Below are 27,975 nucleotides of genomic sequence, written 5' to 3' on the forward strand. Positions count from 1 at the left end.
GGGAAAGGAATCATATAATACTTAGTATTACAAACCACGACACATATAAAATAATCATTAAAATGGCTAGCGCATCTAAAAACATGTATAATATAATAATCCCACCCAATCAAATGTCAAGAAATAACTATATTGTCTTTTTACTATGCCACATCTCACCCCAAACAATGAATATCTATGTAAAAATACAACAGGTAAATACTATGAATTATTTTTTAAATCCAGTTAGCTAGGTTAAATCATATCCTATTCCTATCCATAAATTTGTACTTAGATTCGATTTCTTAAACAAATACAGGCCTTAAAAACAAGTCTTTACATTTCTTAGTATTTGTGAAAATAATTGGTTGACTAATTACTCAAACAAGGTTAATTACCAGAAACATCATTTTCCAAGCACGGAGCATGAGACGGCTTTGATGATAAATTACCATTCCATCTATTCTTGCCCATCGTCCAGTCATCTTTATAAGTACAAGCAAACTGTGATCTAATTAATGTCTGCCTCATCTGGTAACACAAAGAAAAAATGCAATTATATTTTGTCTTATTTTCCATTTAGTTACAGACATGCTCCCTAGTAACTGACGCATACTATAAAGGTGGTTCTTACAAATAATAGCACTCACTGGGAACTTCTATCTAGTTTTGTTACAGTTTTGGAACTCACTTGTTACTATGGATAGTCTCTTAGTTCTTTGTAGCAATATCTAGCTTTATCCATATGTTTTATATTTTTATAACAGTTATAAAATTGAATTTTATATTCTAGAGGTCTTGTAATACATTCCTTTGGGCGGCTTTGGAGTGAATGTTATGATAACTGAATACATACACACAACCATAAAAAATGGGAGTTCTATATTGTATTTAAAAAAACTCCAAAAGAAAAGTAGCACATGCAATTAAAGACCCTGGTGGGAGGAGAAATAATAAGGCAAAAATGGGAATGGAGGTGTTAAAAGAGACGGAAATAGTAAATGTTTAGCAAGGGGAGCACAAACAACATGGGAAGACATTATTTCTTAGTTAAAATAAATATCTGGGGAAACCAGAAAGAGTTTTTAACTGTATCATTCTAGAGAGACTTAACAAAGAGTTTTAATGGTGAAAATTTCACAATACACACTTGCATTTAACCTCAGAGATAAGAAATGAAAGCCCGACTTTCTCATAAATGAAGAAAAGTTATCAGACAGATAAAGTTAATAATGAGAAGATATGGCGACATCCAGCTGTAGTCCTAACTCTAACAGACTAAAGCAGGAGGCTCGGAAGCTGAAGGTCAGCCTGGGTCACACGTGTACGGAGACACTGGAGGGCGAGGCGGGGAAGGAAGAAGGAAAGTCGGTCTATGAACTAGGACGGGAAAACACGCAGTTTGGAAGTGCATTCTACAGTGAGACTGCTGAGCTATCCCAGGAGCAGGAGTACATTCCAGTATTCCTGTATCTAGTCTATACAGAACATGCGGATACATCATCAATCGCACTTAGTCCATAACCATTGATGATGATGCAGAGAATTCCCCAAACTATTAGAAGTCACCTCACAGCCTTTTAACACTTCAAATTATATTTACATTATGCTGGATATTACTAAGAGTATTTACTGATTAAAATGTAATTATATATTATATTTGGTAATTACATTCTATGTCCTATAACCAGGGACTAGTGTTCTAATTCGCTCAGATGTTTGCAAAGGTGACAGCAATAAAATAACTGACCATAGCTTGAAAGATACGGGAATGGCCACCTTTCCAGCTGCTTCATAAAAGCCAGTTTCATTTTGATCAATAAATTATCTTTAAAACTAATGAAAGCCATTTCCATATTAGAAAAATTTTGTTCCATATTTTTCACTGAAGAACTAGACAACTACAGCCTGTTAATCACAAAGAAGTGAAAAGCTGAAAAAAAAAAAAAAGGTGTAAAAATGCACACGGGTGGAAAGCTATTTTTGACAGAAACTAGAAAAGAGTGACAAGCCTCCCTTCACTGGGCACCTGTGGTCCCTGGGAGCTGAGAGTGACAAGCCTCCCCTCACTGGGCATCTGCGGTCCCCGGGAGCTGACGGTGGCAAGACTCCCTCCTCACTGGGCACCCGTGATCCCCGGGAGCTGACGGTGGCAAGACTCCCTCCTCACTGGGCACCCGTGATCCCCGGGAGCTGACGGTGGCAAGACTCCCCTCACTGGGCACCCGTGATCCCCGGGAGCTGACGGTGGCAAGACTCCCTCCTCACTGGGCACCTGTGGTCCCCGGGAGCTGACGGTGGCAAGACTCTCCTCACTGGGCACCCGTGGTCCCCGGGAGCTGACGGTGGCAAGACTCCCCTCACTGGGCATCCGCGGTCCCCGGGAGCTGACGGTGGCAAGACTCCCCTCACTGGGCACCCGCGGTCCCCGGGAGCTGAGAGTGACAAGCCTCCCCTCACTGGGCATCCGCGGTCCCCGGGAGCTGACGGTGGCAAGACTCCCCTCACTGGGCACCCGTGGTCCCCGGGAACACACCTTCTGCTGTGTCAGCTCACCACAAGTCTTCCTGTCACTCAGGATTTCTGGCAACTCTTTCTACTGCTCACAAAGACTTAGAAACGTGTTTATAAAGTTATAACGAGGAGTAAATGCAATGGTGTACGCTTCTAATTAGTATTCTGTAGACTGAGGTAGTATAGTGTTCCATCCAGCCTGGGCCACATAGTGACACTCTCTGATCCCCTTCCTCAGACAAACAAGTTATAAAGAGTATGGTAAGACAATGTAGGTCAGAGGGTGGTGGCACCTACAGGTCACCTGTACCCATTAGAGCATCACCTATAGGAAACACCAATAAAAAGAGTAACTGTGCTGTTTAGGATAGTATGCCTTTCTCAATTTCATGTGTAGCAAGAACAGAAATTTTCTTATAAAATCACTTCATTTACTTTTAATACACAATCTAAGCAAAGCTTTTGATTCCCACTCCATGTTGTCGAGAACTAGTGTGACCATGTCTCCTGCTAGAGGCCGCCTTCAGGCACCACAGAGAGAAATTCCAAAGCCTCGGTGACAGATCCAACTCAGAACACTACAGTTACGAGGTAACACGTTCTTACAGTAACAAGGCCAGGTACAGGTGAGAAAAAAATGACTAACCACGAAATGCATATCAAAATACAAAGAGCATGAGAGTTCTACCTGACCTTGGAATGGTTGTATCTAAACTAGCAGGGAGTAGACTACATTGAGGGGTTTTCCGCCTGTATGCTTGCTTAAGACATGATCTCACCATGCACCCAGGCTGGCCTAGAACTTGAGATCCTCCTTGCCTTAGACACCAGAGTGTAAGGCTGCCGGGATTATGGAGATGCCCAGGATACCCAGCTCAGATAGTTTTCTATTTGTGAAGTGACATATGAAGTTTCTTTACTCTCTTCCTATAAAAAAATCTTTTAAAATAAACTACTCTTTATTGGGTTTCTATCCTACATGATGGGCACAGCTCCCTTACTTTTCCTCTCTCTCATGCCATAGACAATGGTGTAACATTTGCGACTGCTTATGCCTTTCGTTCATTTACTCCAGTAAATTAAAAAGCTACAGACAGGTCACGATTGTGTAAAAACAATGCTTTTCTACACCAGCTGTCATTGTCGTGGCGTATTTCTCATTTCCTTCTTATTGTGTTACGTGAATTGCATATTTACAATATCCAACCCAGGTTTGTATATTTATTTCTTCCAAAATAAAACAATATTTACCATTTTATGATTAAACGTTATTATACCTTAACTTTTTCTGCTTGCACTGACTTACGGATTCGCTCTCTGAGGGGTTTAATTGATGTATTATCTACTTGTGTGGGAGACCTATATAAGAAAAAAAAGACACAAATTAATAGAGCTTGAATGTTTCTGTCCTTTCAAAATTATATTGATATTTAATTGCCAATGAAACAATATTAAGAGGGAAGGCCTTTAGAAGGTGTTCAGGCTAGTGTCCTTATAAAAGAGCTTGAGACTCTGCTTGGCCACTGTTGTCCTTTCAAATTTTCTACCATAGTAAGAAGCATGAGCAGGTGCAACTCATGAGGAACAGACAGGCCTCTGCCTACAAACGGCAGTCAATCTGCTGACACTGTGATCTTAAATTTTTAGGCTCCAGAACTATAAGAAATGAATTTATTTATCAATCACCCAGTCTAAGACATCTTTTGGTAGTAACTAAAATGAACTATGACACTCATAAACCAGAGTAGCTTTTAAACTAGTGTTCTCTCTACTCCCATAAACAAGCTGTAATCGTGATAAAGATTCCAGGAGACAATCACAGTGAGGAGGAAACTCTCAACGAGCGGACAAGCACCTGGTGGGAAAGGGACAACAGGGCGACCCCTCTGCACGCGCACTACAGAGAGGTCATCTAGGGAAAACAACACTGTCAGCGTTCTTCACAGAGCCCACCTACGCCGCATCTGCCGCTTCTCACCCCACACTAGGTTTCTGTTGGTTAACAGCAATGGTAGCAGTCTATGTATGGTCTTTATTACAGCTGCTGCAGCAAGAGCAAGGCAGTATCAAGGGCTGTAGTGACTCCAACACGCGCCTAGCGGATCCTTTCCTTCGCGATGCACAAGGAGCCAACAGATGCTGATTCTGCTGTCAATACGGTGTGCAGTCCGTCCTACTCTTAAGCAGAACAGTGGTCCACAAAGAAAGACTTCAAGGCTGCGAGAGGAAACCTTGGCTACTTGTCAACTGAGCTCTCTCGGGAATTTCATGACATCTCTCTCAAGTCTCAGTTCTCCTCTTAGACAGTGAGGACACCATTAAAGGAACCCCTTGAAGGACTGTGGTTCAACAAGGTTCTTGACGCATACCAAAACAAATATTTTCACAGCAAAACACTTAGAACCCAAATCACCTGTCACACTCTTAAGTACCACATTATAAATATGACTGTGCTACAGTGAAATGTCCAATCTCCCTTTAACTTGTGTTTGTTTTTTCCATATTGTCCAGCTGCTTCCAAGTTTCCTATCACAGGTATAAATTCCTGATAATCAGCAAGGTATGTGTTCATACACACGCGCACACACACACACACACACGCGCACACACACACACACACACACACGTACAGCTGCCACACCACACACCTGAAGAGCGTGAGAAAAGAAGGCCCGCTGTGCGGCACTGCACTCTCGTCGTTATATAAAAGCTCTGCTCTGTTTCCGGCTGGAGCACTGGCCGCGTCTTCATCTAAAAGAACCAGCAAAATTTTCACAGCATCTCTGCCGCAGTACGCAGTGTCATGGTTTATGGCAAAAGATTTTGGCTAGAACAAAAATTAATTTTAAATTATACACAATAATCACCTCATCTAGGTGAATCAGGCATGAATTTCAATTTCAAATGTCATTTTTCTTTATTGCTGAAATCACAGAAAATCAGCTGCAGATATAAGCTATCTAGACATTTCTCCTTTAAACCACACTATAATCAATTTTCAGACATATAAGAATATCATCAAAGGACGACATTTGTTTCTGATGTGAATAACATTAGGCTTATAAGACAGAAAAATCTAATCGCTATCTGGTTAGCCTCAACCCCATGACTTTATCTCTTAATATCGTGTGCTTTTTCTCTTGTACAAAAGGGCAGGGCTCTGGCAATCCAAAGCAAACCTCCATGAACTTAGGATCTGATCAAGAGTCAGGTGTGGGGCACACCCATTTCCCCAGCACGGGGATGGGGACGTGGCAAGAGCTTGAGCGTGAGACTAGTTTCAGTTACGTGAGTTTAAGATCAGCCTGGGTTATAATTAGACCCTATCTCAAAAATGCAAAACGAAAGGCTTAATCAAATGAAAATTCATGATTACCCTATGTTCTAAGCATTATTTTAAGAAACTAAGGTTTCTAAGGTGAAAAGCACTACCTTCAGAGAAATCATGGCCTGCTTGATAAAACAAATAAGTCAGTAAAATGTTACGTTAGAGTGCAGTGATATTTCTAGTACACACACGCACAGTGTGGTAGAAACACCCAACTCATCATGGTGAGAATGCTGTGGAGAGAATGGAGCTAAGAGGAGTCTCAGAGAGGAAGGAGCTGCAGAGACCAGGGGCTAGGACAGCTCACAGAGAGGAAGGAGCTGTGGAGACCAGGGGCTAGGACAGCTCACAGAGAGGAAGGAGCTGTGGAGACCAGGGGCTAGGACAGCTCACAGAGAGGAAGGAGCTGTGGAGACAAGGAGCTAGAACAGGTCCAGGCACCTCAGTCAGAAGGAAGAGTTCAAGGGAGTGTGAAGAAACTACTCGTCCATGCACGGAAGTTAAAGGGCAGTCTGCTTTATTAAGCAAGTAAATACAATAATCTTATTTAGACTTTATAAATCAACAACAGCAGTGTGTAAAATATATTTTAGGGTAAAATTTGTCAAATATGGACACAGCTACAGCAAATTAAAAGATTACAATAAATTAGTTTTGAAATGAAATGGTCTGAATAAACAGTGCTGAAAGAGATTAAAAGGGAGAGCCGGGAAAGGAGTAACTAGAGAATACAGGAGGAGGTGGCAACGCATGGTACCGTGTCACAACCAGAGACACATGAACATCAACTCTCGGGGATTCTTGTTAGGCTAGAAATACCCTACTAATCATGTAGTACGGGGCTCTGAGAAACACTCAGCTTCCCCACACCCAAGATGTTCTCACTTGCCAAAGAGCAATGGCAGAGCCTTGTCCACTGAGGTGAGGGACACTGTGCCTAAACATCAGAGCTATTCTTTCAGGGCTTCGGTGAACTTGTGCCAGTCGCCTCAGCACTTACCAACACGGCTTTGGCCTCTCTCTCTCTCCCTCTCTCTCTCTCTCTCTCTCTCTCTCTCTCTCTCTCTCTGTCTCTCTTTCTCTCTCTCTCTCTCTTTGTCTCTCTCTCTCTGTCTCTCTCCCTCTCTGTCAGCTAAGGCTACCAGACAAACTGTAATGCACAGCTGCACTCAAACTAAAACCAAGAGCCTACGCTGACCTAGTACTCACCACAGGTTTACATCAGTATCAGAGAGGGCTACAGGCTAATAGTGCCTTCACCGAGCCTATGCTCACCTAGTACCGACCACATGGTTTACTTCGGTATCAGAGAGAGCCACAGGCTAATAGTACCCTCGCTGAGTGTTATTTGATGATGTTTTCAAAGTTGGTGATTTAGTGGAAAACATAAGACTGAGAACAGGTGGTTTGCGTCAGGATTTTGTTTGCCTACAGATGAGAAACTGGCACTCAGAGTGATCTCAGATGGCAGTGGTTCCTGGCTTACACTTGCAGCGATAGCTCCCTTGGGTTTTGTGCCAAGCTAGTTACTCAAAATGTTGGCATACACATGAAATAATTGGGGTAGCATCCCAGAATCTTCCCCATGATGCCTTTGAAGTAAATCTAAGAACATGCATTTTTGTGGTAAAATAGATAAAAATGACCCCCAAGGCCCACGGATGAAAGAATGAATAAACAGCAAAAGCAAAAGAATTTCTTCATGCACGGCCTGCCATGGGACAGCCTACTGACTGGGAGAAGATCTTCACCAACCCCGCAACAGACAAAGGTCTGATCTCCAAAATATATAAAGAACTCAAGAAACTAGACTTTAAAAGGATAATTAACCCAATTAAAAAATGGGGCACTGAACTGAACAGAGAATTCTCAACAGAAGAAGTTAAAATGGCCAAAAGATACTTAAGGTCATGCTCAACCTCCTTAGCGATCAGAGAAATGCAAATCAAAACAACTTTGAGATATCATCTTACACCTGTCAGAATGGCTAAAATCAAAAACACCTAATGAAAAGGGCCTTTTGTTAACCGAATAAATACCACAATGTAGATAGGCACAATGGTTCACACTGTAATTCCAGCATTCAGAACGCTACGATAGGAGTTTGAGACCAGTCTGGGCTACATCGTGACTTCCAAACCAACCTGGACGACACAGAAAGACTTCATCTCAAATAAAAACAAAAGAGAAAAAAGAAAAAAGATAGACCCACCATAATAGTCTAAAATTCCGTTCTGCATTTAAAATCATAGTAGTTCATTTCTGTAGTAATGATCCATTAAACTGACTATGCAAGAAAGCCAAGGAAGGAGTATATGTTGTGTCATTAGAAGATTCCCGAGTATGTGGAAGACTGAGTTGTAATCAACTGGAAATGTAGTTAGTAATAATAATTATATAGCTCTATGTATGGAAAGTAAACTTCTGAATAACAAACCTGTTCTAATAGGACCGCTGCTGTCCTGCAGAGAGATGAGCATTGCGGTCAAAACCAGACTATTATTTTACATCAAAGTTAATAGAAAAATAATGATATTATAAAAATTATTATTGAAAAGTAGCCCTAAGCACCTTAAGTATCCAGTGCTAAAAGATAGACTGGAGATTATCCAACGTCTTATTTCAACAAACACCTTTGCTCTAAAGATGTTTTGATTTACCTAAGTTGAACATAATCCTATTGAGAAAATCAAATTTGATGGCATCATCTTAAAACACAGAAAATGCATTCTTCTGACTTGAGTAGCGGCGGCAAACAATTTCCACAATGAATAGAAGAGATCATGGTTTTATACAGAAGGACAATGAAGAATAAATCCGTTACCGCTGCAGGACTGATGCCGGTGGTGCTGACGGCTACGCCTTCTTGAGAACTGATAATATTTTTAATCCTCAGATCCAAATCCCGAACAACTTCCTCTACAGCTTTGTAGAAAGGATCTCCACTGTTGTGGCCTTTGATCAGCTGCATCTTTAGCACGGATAATATCCGCCCCCCTGCCAGGCTGAGAATAGAAAGAAGAGTGCGCTTCTGATAGCTTTGTAAATGACAGTAAGCTTATAAGCTTGAAAAATTATTTTTCAGTGTTAACACCTTTCAAAGAATATAACTCTGACCTTACAGATCAAATAGCAAAGCATTTGAGGGAAAGATAAAAAACCATGAGCAACAAAATCAAGTCTTTCTAAAACCCAGCATGTCACAAGTTACATCTTCCTTGATTTGAAAGCTGAGGAAAAAATATTTTAGTTATGTATGAAATTGATGCAGATCAGATGAATTTCTACTTATCTGAAATATGTAAAGTATACAACTTTACACACTACTAAGACAAGAAAAACAGTCACCTCTCAGTGAATGTCTAGAATGTTGCCTTAATCTTAAAACCAACTCAATAAGCTGCCATTGAAGTCATTTTCACAGAGATGAAATACCTTGTCCTAGATCACATGGTCTTCCAGGACGAGAAGAGGAAAGAAGCCAGATCTGAAAGAAATACCCACCATGCAAGAAGCACTAGTATATACAGAAGGGAAAATTAAGTTAGTCAGTAATGATCTGAGAAAACCAAAAACTAGACTTAGGGCCAATAGACCAATGTTTTTTTTTTTTTCAAAACCTGAAGTCAGTGTTTCCTCATGAGCCTGAATCTGGGCTGCCGCTGCTGCTCCCGGTATGGCACAGGCCCAGCGTGAGAAACACAGCAGGGTGGCCTGCTCTGAAGAAGTCAGTGGTGTCCAACGGCGTATGAGGCCTCTCTGTTGAAGCCATGCGGTATCCCGGGAAAGGGTGTGCCCTGGAAGACGTGTCTGGTGTGACGCGGAGCCATGGCAAACCTGCCTCTCTTACCTTGGGGATGCTACTACACTTCTCTTCCGTAGCAGCATAAAGGAAATTATGAACTTAAGTTTCTGTCCTCAACACCTTATCACCAGGTCATACATCTTAGTCAGGTATTCTAACAAGTATGTGAAAATGTGATTGATGCGGTAAATATTTGATCCAAACAGAAAAGGAAACTCAGGAGGCAGCCAGAGAATGGAAAGTCCAGTCGTAACTCACCAGTCAGGCCTCTCCCACGTTTCCTATTGTAGGAATCATATCCCGCCTGGCCCTCGCTCCTGATCCTACTTTTCATTCTGTACTGAATTACTTTCTTGCCATGTAGAGCAAGGTGGGAAGCATTTCGTGCACACATCAGCTCTGAGAGGGGAAATCCATTTACACTCTTCACTATCAGTCTCCACTGAACACGCGGGAGAGAACGGATGCCGCTGAACGAAGGAGCCCTGTTCTAGCTGAAGACTCCAAGAACAAAACACTCAGCTTCGAACACACAGAGATCCACCTGCCTCTGCCTCCCGAGTTCTGGAACTAAAGGTGTCCGCCATCACCACCCTGCAAGTCAACTAGGTTTCTATAGGAACCCTTGCATCGGGGTACACAGTCCTTCTCCGTCTTTACGCTGGGGGATCATCCCTGGAGGGTGATTATGTCTTCCTATTAGACCTCAGTTTGAGCTGTCCTGTAGACGTTAGTGGCTTTACAAAGGGAATTTCTGGATTGGAGCGAGTCCTCATTGGGTAAAATGCTTGCCACACAAGCATGAGTTCCTGACTTGGATCCCCAGCTTTCACATCAAAAGCCTGATGCAGTGGAGTGTACCAGTAACCACAGGTCTGGGAAGGTGGAGACAGGCAGATGCCTGGGGCACACCACAAGTGTGCTACCACAGGTGCCACAATGCGGACAGCTCCTAAGGGGTTGATCACTGGATTCCACACATGTCCACACCCGCAACCACACACTTATACTCACCCTTCCCTCCCACAGAATAGAATCCAGTTCACCAAGAACTCTGTTTAGCTTGTTCCACTTTGGCTTGTCTCTCTGGCTTTTCTTCTTCACCTGATCCTTGGTCTGTATTTTTTTTTTTTAAATCACATTTGCCCATTCATTCAAAGCATTAAAAAGTACTGAAAAATGTTATCTGTTATTATTAATTTTGTCAATGAAAGGGACATTCCAGGGAATCTGTCTGCCGTCCTTCCCTGACTAGAGTCTAGGCTGATTCTAGGAATACCTTGACTTATATAAGAACTTTCTTTTCAGCTGTTACTTTAAATATATTTCTATTAAAAGAACAGACAAATTGGGTGAAATATAGCCCAAATTAATCCATAATTAGCACACTGGTACTTTCTGCTTCTCTGGTAGTTTCATTAATTTGCAAAAAAAATGTTTACAATACATTATACATGTGCTTAAGCCATTCTATCCTTTACTCAGGGTGAATATGAAGTCATGGTTTATAGACCAATATGAGTAATGTGTCTGCCAACTAGGAAATGTTCAGTTAGGTTACCAGCCTGATAAAAATCCTTTTTATTAATAATGATCTTTCAAGTGGCTTTTAAATTTATCCTTTTATTGAAGTAGCTAGGTCAATTACATAGGCTTATTGAAACTACAAATAAACTATCAAAAACATTTTTGATAGAGATTCAAAGGATAATAAAATATGAAAGAATTTCTCAGTTGCAAATTATAAGAATAAAAATTTCAAATAATACTAAGAAAAGGTTATCATTTGGTTTTCCCCCATTAATTCGATAAGAGAAAATTGCTGAATTCTCAAGATGGTATAAATCATTGCCAGATTGTATCTAGGAAAATATGTATATGCTTTAACTACTTGCCAAGGTTAATTCTGGCCATCAGCAAACGTTCTGAACACGGCTACTATGGTGAGTTCATACACACCCTACCAAAGCCAACCATTAGACTTCCTAGTCTAGCTGACAACACTGTAACTTAATTCTACCTATTGCTTTTAGAACTAGAAGCTCCACGAGTTTTAACCCAGTGCTCCAGACCACCCAGCTATGCACTGGTTTTTGGGGGGAGGAGTATTATTGCCAGAGGTTTCTGTCCCCACAGGTCCCAAAGTCGTTCAGTCCCAAAGAAATATACAGAGGTCTACATTAATCATAAACTGACTAGCCTATTAACTCAGGCTTCTTATTAACTCTTATAACTTATATTAACCCATAATTCTTGTCTGTGTTTGCCACATGGTTTGGTACCTTTATCGGCGAGGCAGTCACATCTTACTTGCTCTGTGTCTGGCTTCCTTTGCATTTGGGTGGCGACTGCAGACTGAAACTTCCCTGTTCCCAGAATTCTCATTGCCCCACCTCTACTTCCTGCCTGGCTACTGGCCAATCAGCGTTTATTTAAAATACAAGTGACAGGGTGCAGACCGGTGCCCCACAGCAGAGAATGACACTAAAAGTACACAGGAAGCTTGAATGGAAAAGAGGAAGGAAGAATGAATGAGTCATTCCCAAAAGATACAGTTTTGCTAATTTAGATAAACATTAAAAGGAAAATCTAGAGAAAAGGACTGAACTGTAGCTCCCAACTCCATCACACTCGATACAAGGAGGCTGGTAATGAAAAGCACAACTAAAAATTAAATGGAAGGAAGAAAATACTGAACAACAATAGGAACAAATACTTTTATGCAATTGATTACTCTTCATTTTGCTAAACAAAATATAAGGCTTTCCCATTATATATTCAAGAATTTGAAAACTATTTGCTTTAACATTCTTAAAATTATGATTTAAGACACATAAATAGTATCAAAATACTTCTGAAGTCTTTTCAAACAAAAAAATAACGAACCATACACAAGACAAGTAATTTCCGGCCAAATTAATATTCTGTAGCCATATATTTAGTCCATATACAACACAGGTATGCATTAAAAAGTTGTGTAGTAAGCCTAAATACAGCATTGTGAAATTCTTATAACAACAGAATCTACTTTGTAAAAGCTGAAGCTTCCGAGACACTTCTCAGGTAAAGGTGTGGCATGCGTTTTATGGTGGCACCTACTGGCAAAGTGCAGAAATGCAGTCAGCTACTTTATTTGAACAATGCTATGGCGTACCCATCAAAATGATAACAATTCACAGTTCCTAACAGGTCTAGCCTAGTCCCCCTAAAATTACTATAAACCAAACAGCTAACATATCTGCACTATAAATGGAAGTCTATGAAATTTAAAAAGAATGTTTATCTCTAATATCACATAAAACAAATCCTAGATAAACCAAAGATTTGCAGATGAAAAAAAAATTAAAAAAATAGTCTAGCAGTGGTGGCACACACTTTAATCCCAGTACTCAGGAGGCAGAGATAGGTGGCTCTCTGTGAGCTCGAGGTCAGCCTGGTCTACAAAGCAAGTTCCAAGACAGCTAGGACTGTTACACAGAGAAACACTGTCTTGAAAAATAAAAAATAAAAAAAAAGAAAGAAAAGAAAGGAAGAAAGAAAAGAAAAGAATAGAAAAAAAAACAATTTCCCTCCTCATTCTTGGTATTGATTTCCTTTACTGCTGAGTATAAACACTTTGAAGAAATTACTTGGTCACCTCTAGTTCTGAAAAATTTGTCTCTTCCATATAGAGAGATAAATAATAATCATCTTCACTAAACAAATTTAGTTTGAGCACAACTTTTGGCTTCCACACTAAAAAAAAATAGTATCATAGCAAGGCAGAAATTTGGAGAGGAAGGTTATGCAGCTATGATTTATTTAGTTTGATATTTTTATTCTTTACCTATGCTTCGTACTGATGTTTGGTGATTTCAATATTCCCTTCATTCCTACCTCTGATTCTGTAAACTTTTAAAGACAGATTAACAACTAACATTTATAATTTATAAATTATTACCTTGGATTTCTTATTTCTCCAAGAATTTCATCCAACTTGTCAATGAAATTGATGAAGTCAGAAAGCCCTTTCACATGTGCCCGCAGAGGATCGGATGGGGACGGGGCATATCCCTTCCCCCCAAGCTCTAGTGTTCTAATAAACGAGGTGGCCGTCTGTGAAGGAAGATGGAAGCTAAGTTACAATGTAGCTAATACAGCCAGGAGCATTTATACAATCCTAGGTATATGGTTACACTGAAGAACATTTTATGGATCATGTCACAGTTTGAGGAGCAAATAATCACAGGAATGAGTGCCATGTGGACTTCAGATAACTATCTGCAGGTGAGACTGAGATGCTAAGGCAATGTCGGAGCAAGGATGAAAGAACAGTCGTACCTTAAGAGCAGATCACTACTATTCAGACCTTATACGGCTAATTGGCTATTGAAGTCATCACGTAGAAGAATTCACTTTCAACGCCAATGACTCTGGTTTACATGGGCCCAAACCTTCACTTCACCTTTGCTGAGAAACAAGACTCGTACTGGATGGATAATCACTGGATTCCAGCAAGTTTTTACATCCAGGATAAGCAGGTGAAAGTCCTATCTTTACACTGGGAAAAATGCATATTTGATAGCTATCCCCAAGAACATCTCCATCAAAAAGATACCATGTTCTCAAACAGTATCTTCCAAATTATCCTAAGAAAGGCACATTATGGAACATCAGTAATTTGTGGGGAAGTTCTGGGGGTCAATGGTTTGAGGAAGAGCAACAGAGGAAGTAACAAGGCTGTTCATAAGACATGAGGGCGTTACTTCAGTGAGGGACTTCCCACAGCTCTTGACATGTGCGTATGCATTGTGTAACCAATGTCTGAAGACTCTACCATTGGAAACACTTACTCAAGAAGAGTTTATCAGATGGGCAGTGGTGGCGCACACCTTTAATCCCAGCACTCGGGAGGCAGAGGCAGGCAGATCTGGTGAGTTCGAGACCAGCCTGGTTTACAAGAGCTAGTTCCAGGACAGGCTCCAAAACCACAGAGAAACCCTGTCTCGAAAACAAAAACAAAAAAAAAAAAAAAACAAAAAAAAGAAGAAGAAGAGTTTATCAAAGCCAGGCACGGTGATACACGTTTAGCATGTATCACCACTTGTGAGACAGAGGCAAGGGGACTAAGAGTCTGAGGGCAATTTGGGCCGCATAGTAAAGCACCACAAAGAAAAGAAAGGAAAGAAGGAAGAAGAGGAAGATTGTATATTTATTAGGACTAACAGCCTATAATATATAACTATGTAGAGAATACTGCTAAAGAGAAATCCCCCTTTGCTAAACTTGGAAGACAGAGAAAAAGATTTAAAAAAAGCAATGGATTTTCAAATGCAAAGGTAAAATATAAATTAACTACTTAAAAACTGTTTCTATAATTATAATTACAAGAAATCTACATTAAAGGTCACTGCTCAAGGAGTTATAAACAGTCCTGAAAGTGTAAGCATCCATACCAAAAACATGGACAGCTGTTTCTCTCGAGCAGCGTGCTTCAAGGTGGTGAAGGCCTCTCTCCCCAGTCCTCGATCAGGGACGTTGAGAACCTGGGCCAGAGCCAGGTCATTCTTTGAATTCACTAGCAGGCCCAAATAGGAAAAGAAAATTTTCTTCACCAGTTTCCGTACCTGTACAGTAAAGTATTCCGTTATTTTCTTTATTCAGTTGTCCTAAGCCTCTTTTCTATATTCAGGAAGAATACATAGGATCTGTAGTCACAATACTGCATCTCATTCTTTAGGCAAAAAGAGTAGGCAAACAAACTGGGATCAAAGTTGGATGACCAACTTGATATTCTTTCTTACAGTAATGAACTTAATAACAAGAAAATATTAACTATGATTAATGGAAAATTGCTCTTCAAAACGATATAAAAGATAGTTCATAGAGGCCTTTCTGCTGAGGTTTCATCTTATTCATCTGCATAAGACAGCCAGGAAATAACGGCTGAAGATAAAGTTTCCAGAACCTTAGAGAGGGAGCCGTCCGGTCGCTGGACCCCAAGTCTATATCCCAACACCAGACACACAACTAAAATGAAATGCTTAAGTCTTGAGAGCTACTAGAGAGCGACTGACATTATTAAATAACTAAAGGTCAAATGAATAAAATAAAACAAATGTTTAGAAAACATTAACACTTAGTGTTGACATTAACAGATTTATTAAGAAATACATAAGTTATATGAAAACATTAAATATATGGAGAAAAATCTTAAGAATTACTACAAAGTTACAGTAAGCAAAACAGGGAAGTATATTCCAAAAGGACATATACACCATCCGGGAGAACCTGCAGAGAACCCAGAAGGACATATACACCACCCGGGAGAACCTGCAGAGAACCCAGAAGGACATATACACCACCTGGGAGAACCTGCAGAGAACCCAGAAGCACATATACACCACCCGGAAGAACCTGCAGAGAACCCAGAAGGACATATACACCACCCGGGAGAACCTGCAGAGAACCCAGAAGGACATATACACCACCCGGGAGAACCTGCAGAGAATCCAGAAGGACATATACACCACCAGGGAGAACCTGCAGAGAACCCAGAAGGACATATACACCACCCGGGAGAACCTGCAGAGAACCCAGAAGGACATATACACCACCCGGGAGAACCTGCAGAGAACCCAGAAGGACATATACACCACCCGGGAGAACCTGCAGAGAATCCAGAAGGACATATACACCACCCGGGAGAACCTGCAGAGAACCCAGAAGGACATATACACCACCCGGGAGAACCTGCAGAGAACCCAGAAGGACATATACACCACCCGGGAGAACCTGCAGAGAACCCAGAAGCAGATGAACAAAGCCACGGCAACAGAAACACAAAATCCAGTGCCATCACTGGGACTGGGACAACAGATCTCCAATATCCACACGAAGACAAATGAACCTCAACCAAAAGCTCACAACTTTTATGAAAACTAACTCAAAATGGACCACAGACTTAAATGTACAATATAGTAAGGCAACTTTTAGAACAAAACATAGGAAAAAATCCTTAAATCCTAGAGTGGGGCAGAGAACTTAGATTTGACACCAAAAGCACACTCGGGGGAGGGGCGAGGAAGAAAAGAACAGCTAGATCTCAGCAAACTCCTTTTATGGACTCTCTTCGTGTTGCTTCCCTTCCACTATGACTACTCCCACGCTCTGGGCTTGTTTTTTCTAGTTCTCGCTCTCATATCGTACGCCTGCAATCTTTCCCGCAGATAACAGATTTTCAGGCGCTGAGCTCAATTCATAAGTACTTCAGGAACACCAGAAATTCAGATACATTTGCCCTGCAATGTATCATCTCCAAACTCTAAGAAAGTATTTTCTTCCAATTTTCTTAGCCCAGTGTAAAAGGTGGAATGTCTCCCTGTGGACTGTTGGCCACGGAGACCCCACAACCCCCAAAACTTACAGGCTACCACCACTGTTTCTGGTTGTCTACCAGAAGTAGATAAACGGAGCCTGCTGCTGAAGATACAGCACGCTTTGGTTGCAGGGCATGGAGTAATCAAATTGGAACTGACCTACTTGCTAGGTTTCCTAGCTCCAGAAAGTGCCTGCTCGCACCCTTGCTGTTCAACCGACTCTTGTGCCTTGTGCCTCTGGCACATCTTGCCTAGCTTGTCGGTTTTGTAGCATACACATGACTAGCTAGGTAAGACCACTGACAGCCTTCTCCTTACAGAAGGGAATTTGTGCCTGGTACCATAAACCTGTTCAAAAGTCCGTGACTAGGGTCAAGAGAGGTGAGGAGACAACTATCTCTGCTGTTTCACTAAATGCATACAGTGTCATGTTGTCAAATCACCCTCTAAATATGCATACAGCAGTGTGCTCCCAGCCAGAGTCAGAGTGCCTCTTTACAGCAACAGTCAATGAAGAGACTCACAGCTGCTGGAAGCACTGAGAATAAGTGAGTGCCCGGCCCTAAGTGAGACAGCTGTACCAGCCCCCACCCCATGCTTTTCCAGAGCTCAGGGAGCATCCAAGGAAAGGGAACCGGAAGACTGGAGGAGCCTGAGAAGAAGGCAAGAGTGTGAAGCGATCTTCGGAGCATGCGCACTGACAGGAGCGGCGGTTATTTCCACAGGACCTGCACCACCCAGCACTCCAGTACCATGAAGGGGGGACACAAAGGACTCCCGCCCCAGCTGAGGAATTGTCGGCAGGTACCAGCCGCTACCAGCCGCTGGAGTCAGACGAGCCCTGGTAAATAACCATATACCGATGACCAGGCAAGCGGCCATAACTAATCTCAATAGGTTATTTTTTAAATGCATGAAATTAGGAGGGGATATGTTGAGAAAGGAGGTTAAGAGAGGAGAGTAGGAATGAATATTATAAAAATGCATCATGTGCACTTCTAGGGGGTTTGAATGAGAAGCCCACCCCAGCCCAGGCTCATATATTTGAATACTTGGCCCCTGGTTGGTGGGTATGTCTTGGAAGGATTATGTGTTAGCAGAGGTATGTCACTGGTGGGGAGGGGAGGGCACAGGGCTTGAGGTTTCAAAAGCTCATACGATTGCCATTTAGCTGTCTCTCTGCCTCCTGGTGGTTGTCTCAACACATAAGCCCCCAGCTACTACTCCGGGCCATGGCTGCTGAGCGCCATGCTCCCTGCCATGATGGTAATGGACGAACCCTCTGCAACTGAAAACTGTTTAGTCCCCTTAAGTTATCTTGACCATAGAACGTCTTCGCAGCAATAGAACAGTAATCAAGAGAGCATATATAAAATTGCCAGAGAATGAATAAAACTTATTTTAACTAATTTGTATCTGTTCTGTCTTCCCACATTAAAAATGTTGAACTGTAAAAGAAAATTGAATAGATAAAAAACAAAATCATTAGGAAGACTCTTCTGGTAAATAGTAAGTAAGCAGATCCTAAATTAATGTACATTTTAAAAGAAAATTTAAAGATAAGCTTTGGTTTATTTAAATATGCAAATGTAAAATAATTTTTTGGACTTAAGAAGCACTCATAATTAATAAAAAGAAAAACACCTTAATCAGTGCCCAACCAACACGGTGGCTCAACTCTAACTCCCAGCATTTCGGAAGCTGAGGCAGGAGAATTACTGGGCATTTTAGGGCAGCCTGGACTACATAATGAATTCCTGGACAGCCTGAGCTGACCATGCCTCACAAAAACAAAGGAAAAAAAAACTTCATAGGACAGGTAAGCTTACTGAAATTATAGACTTTAGATAAACTGTTAACAAAATTAGGGCCAGGCAGTAGCACACGCCTTTAATCCCAGCACTTAGATTTAGAGATCAAGTAGATCTCTAAATTCGAGGCAAGCCTGGCTCACACGACTTTCAAGGCTAGCCAGGGCTACATAGTAGGCCCTTTTCAAAAACAAACAACAACAAAAAAGGAAGAAAAACATCAAAAGAAAAAGAAAAAAGCGCCCAAAGATTAACCCTGAGAGGGAGGTAAGGGGGAGGGATGTTAATGCCCTGCTCACAGGGCTGCCTCAGCTCCCCTGGCTAGCTGGACCTTCCCTCCCCCCCACACCTTGTGTGTCCCTCCTAAAGCTGCCCGCCTGACTGACAAGAGTCCTACCACAATAAAGAAGGGCAGTCTCCATCAAGAGCAGAAGCTGCATACAGAAGCTACTCCCATGCAAGTTCCACCCCAGCTGAGGAGCTACTGGGCACAGCTGAGTGCTTGGAAAGAGTCATCCTCAGGGTTTGCGGCCCTTACAGGGCTGCCCAAGCCCAGTGGATGCTCCTACACCGTGCTCATAGAGGCGGCACTATGTGGACTCAGTGGACTTAAATACATGTGTGTGTGTGTGTGTGTGTGTGTGTGTGCGCACACACACACAAAATTGGAAAGAAAAAATAGGGATAGGGGAGGAAGATTATATATATAGCCATAAATATATAAAGCCAACCTTTAAGCACCCACACCTACTACTTGCTCTTTAAGGCTCACAGATCCCGCTTCTCTGATCCAGGCCGCTGGGCAAACACGGGGGAAAGTATCGGAGTCCTCACAGATGAAGGCTTCTTGACACTCTGGCTGCAGCTGGACCTGCCTCCTTCTCATTATGGCCAGATAACATGGCAGTTACGGTTGCTGTGCTCTTGTATGTGCAAGTTAGTGTTTAAAAGGCTCCTTGGAAAAGCAGCCCATAAATGCAGTTACGACATCCAGAAGCAGGGACGAAGACTGAATGAATCCCAAGACGAAGGCTTTAGCACAGCACCAAAAAAAGAGAACTGATTTGCTTAATACCCGCTTCTATCCACACCACAAGGTACCTGCAGCTTCTGCGGGCTGGACAGCTTTATTAACTCGTGACTGCTTCGCACTCATTCCACTCTCCTGCAAATCCTACTAAGATGCAAATATATCCAGCCTTAATCTGAAATCAAGGTTTTTAACAACCACAAAAAATTTACCTGATTTCCTCATTAAAATCTTTCCTTGCTAAGACATAAATGCTTGTGAATAACGGCAAATGACTGGACTAGAACTAATACACTGACACAATTTTTTATTCACTTAATGGTCAGTTTAAGCAACAGTTTAACACTTTAGGGGGAAAATAGAGTAAAATTAAATAAGAAAATAAAGAGTATTCTTAAAGTGATCTTACAGTTCCATGAGAAGATTCTGATGTGCCGTTAAGAAATGTACTTGACAATCAGAACACATCTCTCCAAGGTATATCCCCCCACAAAGTCACGTTAAGATTTAGTATGCCGACTTCTACAAATGCCTTATCAGTTAGGCATGAGCCTAAAGGGTCCCTAGAAAGGAAGCAAAGCACCCTCGAGAGAGGGAAGATGATGTCAGCAGGGACGGAACCAGCTCTGCAGATCACGGACACGTGGGAACTGAGAAGGCACAGCCAGCTGAGGGTTCTGGAGACACCAAGTGTGAACTATGTGACTTTTGGAGGCTGAACAGTATGCGAAAGTATTTTTTTACATCGAGTTCTATCAAAAGTAGTATGTTTAGCACACATAACCCTTCACCACTGTGGCAGAGGACGCATGCGTTCCTAACAATGTTTCCAAAGCTGACTTGACTGACGTGCGGGAGAGCCTCCCCTTCCTGCTCGTCCTGAGACTCTTGACTCTCACTCGACCAAATTCCTTGGGATGTGGGCATGTTCACTTTTGTGTCTTCTTCCCCCTTCCTGCATCAGCAAAGAACTCCCTTAAGAGCGGAAATCCGTTAGGGCCTGATTCCCTGAAACTGGCTTTAGTAGTGTCAGAGATGGCGTGCCTCCTGAGGACAGTGGGTCCTTCCCATACTGTCGTCTTCAGACTGGTGGTTTTGCCATTTTCATCCACTTCCTGAAAGTGAGGGTCAGTCTGAAACTTTAAGCTTAGTGAGGAACATTGGCCTGTTCACAGTGTTAAACGAAGCCTTCATCGGACTTTATAGCTCTCTGTCACCCTAAAAGATGGTTGAAAGCTGCATGCTGTTAATGACTGCCTATGTTTCACCTGAAATATCATGATTATAGAAAGTATTTACTTAAGTAGAATATAGCTAGGCTTGGAACAAAATAGAAAAAGAAAATATAACTCAAGAAAAAAACCACCATTTTTTATTTTGTGTGTGTGTGTGTGTGTGTGTGTGTGTGTGTGTGCGCGCCACACTTGTTCACATGGGCTTGGGATGGAGTCCAGTTACAGGGTAAGCACGTGTTCTACCATTTTTCTACACCTCAAGTCACTCTCAGTGTTTCCTAAATAAAGAAACCTATGGATACAGTGAAGTCCCAGCCCTTCCTGAGACCCTATGGATACAGTGAAATCCCAGTCCTTCCTGAGACCCTATGGATACAGTGAAGTCCCAGCCCTTCCTGAGACCCTATGGATACAGTGAAATCCCAGCCCTTCCTGAGACCCTATGGATACAGTGAAATCCCAGTCCTTCCTGAGACCCTATGGATACAGTGAAATCCCAGTCCTTCCTGAGACCCTATGGATACAGTGAAGTCCCAGCCCTTCCTGAGACCCTATGGATACAGTGAAATCCCAGTCCTTCCTGAGACCCTATGGATACAGTGAAGTCCCAGCCCTTCCTGAGACCCTATGGATACAGTGAAATCCCAGCCCTTCCTGAGACCATATGGATACAGGATAAAGCTCTGGTGATTGAAGGTGACTAAGGAAGATATTACAAATAAAAAAACTCAGGGTTCTACAAATGCTGGGAAAAAAAGCAACAGTTGATTCAGGCAAGGATCATCACGGCAGGTATTAAAAGAACCCATTAGGTAATGGTTGCTGGGAGACAGGATTGCTGCTGCAAAGCAGGGGACCTTCGCACAGGTGTTTGGTGATGACAGCAAAGTGGGAACTAATTTTTATACTAGAGAGATCTGCCAGTTCAGGACAGCCTGATTTTCTGTTTCCTAGGGTGATGCAAAACGAAATACTTCATATCAGTCACAAAGTATTTTTTATAAAATAGTAACACTAAATATTAACTTACAGCTTTTAATCAGAGACACAACAAATTTAGGGACAGTAAAGCATTAAGTAGACAAAGGAAAAAAATAAAATTAGGGAATCCTTGAGACTAAAACAGTCCACAGAGACACGTAACTACTTTAGGAAATCATAGAGAAACCAGACATTTGCTTACCCTTCATTTTCACACACAAGAGTTTCAGGCATACAAACGGCACAGGGTTTGGGTAACACTAAAAAAAGACAGGAAAAAGGAAGCATGGAAGGAAAACCAAGTGCACTGTTAAATCCAGGAAGCGAGCAAGCCTTAGCTAGAAGCAGCGGGGGTCTCTGCTCGGCACCAGACTTCGGCAGTCTCGGCGCGGCTTCCTGACAACTGACCAGAGAGACTCGTCAAATGTGGTGACCTTACTGGAGTAGATGGCCACGAAAGTAGATTTCAAAAACACATTCAGAGCCGGGCGGTGGTGGCGCACGCCTTTAATCCCAGCACTCGGGAGGCAGAGGCAGGCGGATCTCTGTGAGTTCGAGACCAGCCTGGTCTACAAGAGCTAGTTCCAGGATAGGCTCCAAAACCACAGAGAAACCCTGTCTCAAAAAACCAAAAAAAAAAAAAAAACACATTCAACAAAATTTTACTGATTTTGCCAACATTCTTAAACTCTCACCATGGTGATTCTATTAAACATAGAAACTTTCATAAACCCAGCTCATGGTTGGCTGAGGCGACAGGTACGGAGTATAATACTCAGCTACAGGCAAATAAACCTCATTAGTTGGAGTAGCATGCATAATACACCCAGCCATAAGAACATTTTCAGTTACGGAGCACATCCTCTCAAGAATCAACCATCTAAAACAGCAGACGTGAATTTTAATTAATAGAAAGTTAAAAAAAAAATCAACCTGGCAATCTGAAACATAACCACCTCTCTGGCACTTAGGCTGTGCCTGTACTCGCTCAGTGCCGGTTGGCTGCCTCGGACCAGACCACGAAGATGCGAACTAAGATGACCTCCGCCAGTCCCAGTGTATTATCCTGTGCAGAGTCAGCTTTATTTAAACAACTTTAAAACGTGGAAAAAAGAAAAACAAAAAACAAAACAATGATAACCGCAGTAAACCAACAGACGGATGATCTGAGGGAGTCACATCCTGGTTAACTGACAACGAACCGGTACCTGCTCATCGTCCTGGCTGCGTTTCACTGGGGATGCAGGTAACTGAGGACTGCCAGACAGAAAGTCCCGTAGCTGACTCTGTAAACAATACACGGCATAATGAAGGTCACAGCAAACAGAATAGTATGCTATATAAGATTCTGCACAGTGAGTGTCACGGATGCTCCACGACAAAGTATTGCTTGACATTTGTGGATAACTATAAATGAACATAACATTTTCCTCTAGATGCTTTTGCATATTCTCACAAACCCTTTTAAATGAATGATAAAAATAATTACTATGGTTGGGAAGGAACATTCTATTTAATCTTTTGCTCATAACAAACATATCTAAATTATAACTCAATAATAACTTGTAAGTAAATAAATTTATAATATTTAAGAATACAGGAATTTTATCAGCTCATATCTACGTATGTATCTTTTCTGATTAATATAGCCTAGAACTTAGATTTCTCTTCAGTTAACAGTACTATTTATTATGACATATACATTTTTATTTAGTATACCCTCAGGTGTTTTCCCTTCTGGGACTACTAGCATCTTCGTGTCAGGACCTGAAGCTCTAACTCTAACATTTTAAAATTTACTGTTTGTTAGGATATTAATTTTTGTGTCAATAAGTCTTCTGTATTGAGAAATCTTTCCTCATATTTTCCTCTGAGTTGTCAAGAAAACAGTTTATTTTTCATAAAAATTAGAAGGAATTACTTGGAAGTATTTGCCTTTATGTCATTACATAGTAAGTTTTTGTGTCTTTATATTTATGTTTTATTTGACAAGTTAAAAGACTTCTATCATTTTTATAACCTGAGCAGTCGTTCACACAGGAGGAAGTTCATAAAGGTCCCAAATGCTGAGGCATCTTACACAGTGAGTTCCCACCACACACACACACACACACACACACACACACACACACACGGCTGGAGCAGCGGAAATGCTGTTCTAGCCAGGTAACTGCAGCTGTCGGCCGGCATCACGCCCATTGGTGGTGGATTTCCTGGGTGTCCCAATGTCGGTCACCCTTCAAAACATGCTTCTAACCCGACACGAGCTGGGGGAAAAACTTTCTGCCCTACCTGAAGTTTAAAAATAAACCTCTCGCCGGGAGGTGGTGGCGCACGCCTTTAATCCCAGCACTTGGGAGGCAGAGGCAGGCGGATCTCTGTGAGTTCGAGACCAGCCTGGTCTACAAGAGCTAGTTCCAGGACAGGATCCAAAACCACAGAGAAACCCTGTCTCAAAAAACCAAAAAAATAAAAATAAAAAATAAAAAAATAAATAAATAAACCTCTCCTGCCCCTGGAATGTCCTAGACCACATATGCCCTTGGCATCTCGTGGACGTTGTTCTTCAGTGTCGCCCAGTCACGGTGTTTTCTGGGTCTACTCTAGCATCCCAGAGAAGAGCCGGCACTCCTGCCCCTACCCCTGAAGAAGGGCTGAGGGAAAGAGGAGAGGAAGGATGGGGCCAGCAGGTTAGGGTGCTTAACGGTTTTACAATCAAAGAACAAGTGTTTTGGATAAAGTGAGTGGTACAATCATTTATAAGAGTAATGCCAGCTTCGTATTTAGTGGACATGTGTCCAGAACGACAAAAGTCCGTGCCCTGTGTGGAGATCGGAGCTGGCCCCTGGCGGGTCTTCTGCACTCAACTGAAGCCCCTGGCTCACAGGTCTCTTATTTTCGGTTTCGACAGTGAGGTGGTGCTGCGAGGCCTCCTCGAGGTTCCGAAGCAGGCGAATTTCCCACTGCCTCACCCGCTCCATGGCGGCTGCCAGCTTCCTCGGGTCTCGTCTCCTGCTGCGGGTTTTGTGGAAAACCTTGGGAAATGTTGAGCTCTTAGACATGGCTGCAAGAGACTGTTGCTTCTGCCGAGGACGCTGGGTCGAGGGGGCTGACACAGAAGCTTCTTCCGCGGGAGCTGAGAGATCCTGGCAGGGCCTTAACCGCCCACAGGGCCGCTTGAAAGCCCTGGAAATCGGCTTCCGTTTCCGAGAGGCGGCTGCGGTGGCGGCTGCGGCGTTGACTTCTGCCGCGTGGATGCCCTGGGAAAGGCATGAAGACATCAGGAGTCCACTTCCCGCACTCTGTTCACAAAGGTTCGGTGCGCCCGCGGGTCTCTGGCCACAGCTAAGGGTAGCTTCCTCAGGAGTCCTGTGTTGTCTTAAGCGTGGCCTCATCAGGATAAAAGAGCTCTCGGACCCAGAGTTTAACGTTAGTGCCTTCCGGGCAGCCTCGACAGTTGGAGAGTGCGCAAGCTTGTGCTGACCCTTGCTGACGTCACTCACAAGCTGCCCCCAGCAAATGTCTTCTTTGTTAGATACCCTGTCCACCCACAGATAACAACTGTTGATCTTGCCCAGAGGATCCACAGATCTCTGGGCCTAAGTTCTTCTGAGAGCTACACTTCTGTTGGTCATAGCCTCTGATATGGCAAGCCACATACTTTAACTTCATGAAAAACCCAATCTGTCCCAGCTCTCTCTCCTTGATATTCCAGCTAGAATCCAAAGCCTTCTGTGCTCCCAGATGGGGAGGAAATAAACTAGGGAGTAAAAGTTCAAGTTACCACCTTTCCAGAACTACCTCATCTTTATCTTAATTCCCAATAATCTCCTCATTACTTAAGCTCCAACAAATAAGAAACAAATTAACCTTATGAAGGCCATGAAGATTCAAGAGCATGAAAATCAGGACCATTTGGAGTATTCTGATATGTAACTTTAAAGACACAATACAAATTAATTAGGGTTACATTTAACACACTTTGGTTAAAAATTAAAAAAAAATCAACCCAAAGTATGTTTTGCTGTATAATTTTGTTGTTAGGGGAAAGTTCCTTGGAGAAAACCTAAATATCAGAGACTGAGCTTTAGAATTCCAGAGTTTTCTTCACGAGCTACCTCTTGGCAGCTTTGGCTGATTTTTGGTGTCCTCCAGAGACACATTAACATTTGCAGACAATCTCCCATATAGCTAGCCTGCAAAGAACCGTTACAGGTCTCCTCACAACGTGGACCTGAGGGAGAGAACCCAAGGAAGAGAAAGCAAGGGGGGGATAACGTGACCAAGGTATCAGACATGCCACCGTTGTTATTTCTACAGCTCAGTGGTTAATATGACTAGCTCTATACGTTACCTATGGAGAGCTAGTCAAAAATCAGCCTTATAAGCAGGAAAATCTACAAAGTCATCTTCCAAAGTGTTGCATGTAGACACCAAGGAAGATGTGCGCTTGAAGAAGCTATAACAGTGCAGAAGTTAGTAGAATGCACAAATTGAAAAAAGGCCACAAGCTGCCCAATGTCCACTCTTGCTTAAAGAATGGTGGCTGTCACCTTGGCACCTTCTACTCTGAATAAAGACAACAGCCCTTCAACCAAGCTGTAAGCAATGAGACTGAATAACAAAGTTGTTTTCCTTAAAAGAAGAGAGCCATCCTCCAGCCCTGCCGCCTCCTACAAGGAACACGGCGGCAATTGGAACCTCAACAGCTACCTCTGGCCATTTATAGGGCAGTGAAACAAACTACTTTCCTTAAGTACATTTTTATAGTACAGATTTCTATTACAATGAACTTAAATACTATTCCCAATTATCATATGAAAAGGGATTAGTATCTCACAAAATTCAGTAAATAGTTCCTAAGTCCAGCTATAATTACTCAGCCATTATCAATCTTTACTTCTTTATTTGCACACAGAAAATATTAAAGTACTTTCAAGACTCAAAAAATAAAACCTGCACATAAACAAACAGATTCTAAAACTGTTAATCAATTCTAATATAAACAAATCTAAAGGACACTATAGCTTCTAAACTTATACACGATTAAAAATAAATATGCTTACACAATGAAGTCTATTATCTCATAGACATTATATCATTCTATTATCTAATAGTGATATACACGTGTTTATCTAAAGAAAAGATATTAAATCATGTAAAAGAATTATAACAATCACTTTATACAACACACACCAAATAAATAAATGTACATTCAACAAGGAAGAAAAAAGTTGTAGACAGGCAATTTATGATCTAATTAGATAGAAACCTGACATTTGGAACTTAATTTCTTTGTCAAATTTTTATACATTAAGAAGATTTTTCTTATATTAAATAGCAATATCACAAGACCAACAAAACTTATCAAAAATATTTCTTTCAAGTAAAAACGAGCATTCAGGTATCTTTCCATTTTTAATAGGATTTAAAAAGTAAAAAAAAAAAAATCAACTTATTCTATCTTTTGTCTCTACCCAGTACATTACTACTGAAAACAAAGACTACAGTCTCTGCCCTCCACCATATTTTTTAAACTAGTAACTCTATAGTGTAAAATAAATGTAATAAAGCCGAACTTTAATTTGATTAGAGTAGAATTATTTTTAAAATACTTACAGAGGATATCATGGTATTCTCACAACTGGAGGTCAAGTTGCTACATTTCTTATAGACATCAATCAGATCTAGCATATTACTATTCTTCAAGAAATCATTGTATGTTTTCTTAATGTCTTCATAGTGGTCAACCACTTTCATGTTCTCAGTGGGCAAGCTCAGTTTTTCATGTAAGAAGTGTTTCCATGTCAGTAAGACGTCACTGAGAGAGACTGTAAATTCTCCACTGTGCTGAAGGAGATGCAAAAAGAAAAAAAAAAAAGAAAGGAAGGAAGGAAGGAAGAAAGAAAGGAAGGAAGAAAGAAAGAAAATGAT

The 27,975-nt window shown here is 41.7% G+C and overlaps 1 protein-coding gene across 1 annotated transcript in view; it reads right to left on the reverse strand.

Moving 5' to 3' along the window:
* Parpbp (PARP1 binding protein) overlaps positions 1-27,975 on the reverse strand; it is a 36,080-nt gene that overhangs the window by 523 nt on the left and 7,582 nt on the right. The window contains exons 3-10 of the mRNA XM_057757583.1: positions 27,661-27,891; positions 23,250-23,327; positions 15,062-15,232; positions 13,567-13,721; positions 8,646-8,826; positions 5,142-5,320; positions 3,771-3,852; positions 378-510 (exon numbers count right to left, since the gene is read on the reverse strand). Of these exons, the coding sequence (XP_057613566.1) occupies positions 378-510; positions 3,771-3,852; positions 5,142-5,320; positions 8,646-8,826; positions 13,567-13,721; positions 15,062-15,232; positions 23,250-23,327; positions 27,661-27,891 (1,210 nt within the window). The remainder of the gene's footprint in view (positions 1-377; positions 511-3,770; positions 3,853-5,141; positions 5,321-8,645; positions 8,827-13,566; positions 13,722-15,061; positions 15,233-23,249; positions 23,328-27,660; positions 27,892-27,975) is intronic.

This window comes from Chionomys nivalis, chromosome 25 (genome assembly GCF_950005125.1).
Source record: "Chionomys nivalis chromosome 25, mChiNiv1.1, whole genome shotgun sequence".
Taxonomy (NCBI): domain Eukaryota; kingdom Metazoa; phylum Chordata; class Mammalia; order Rodentia; family Cricetidae; genus Chionomys; species Chionomys nivalis.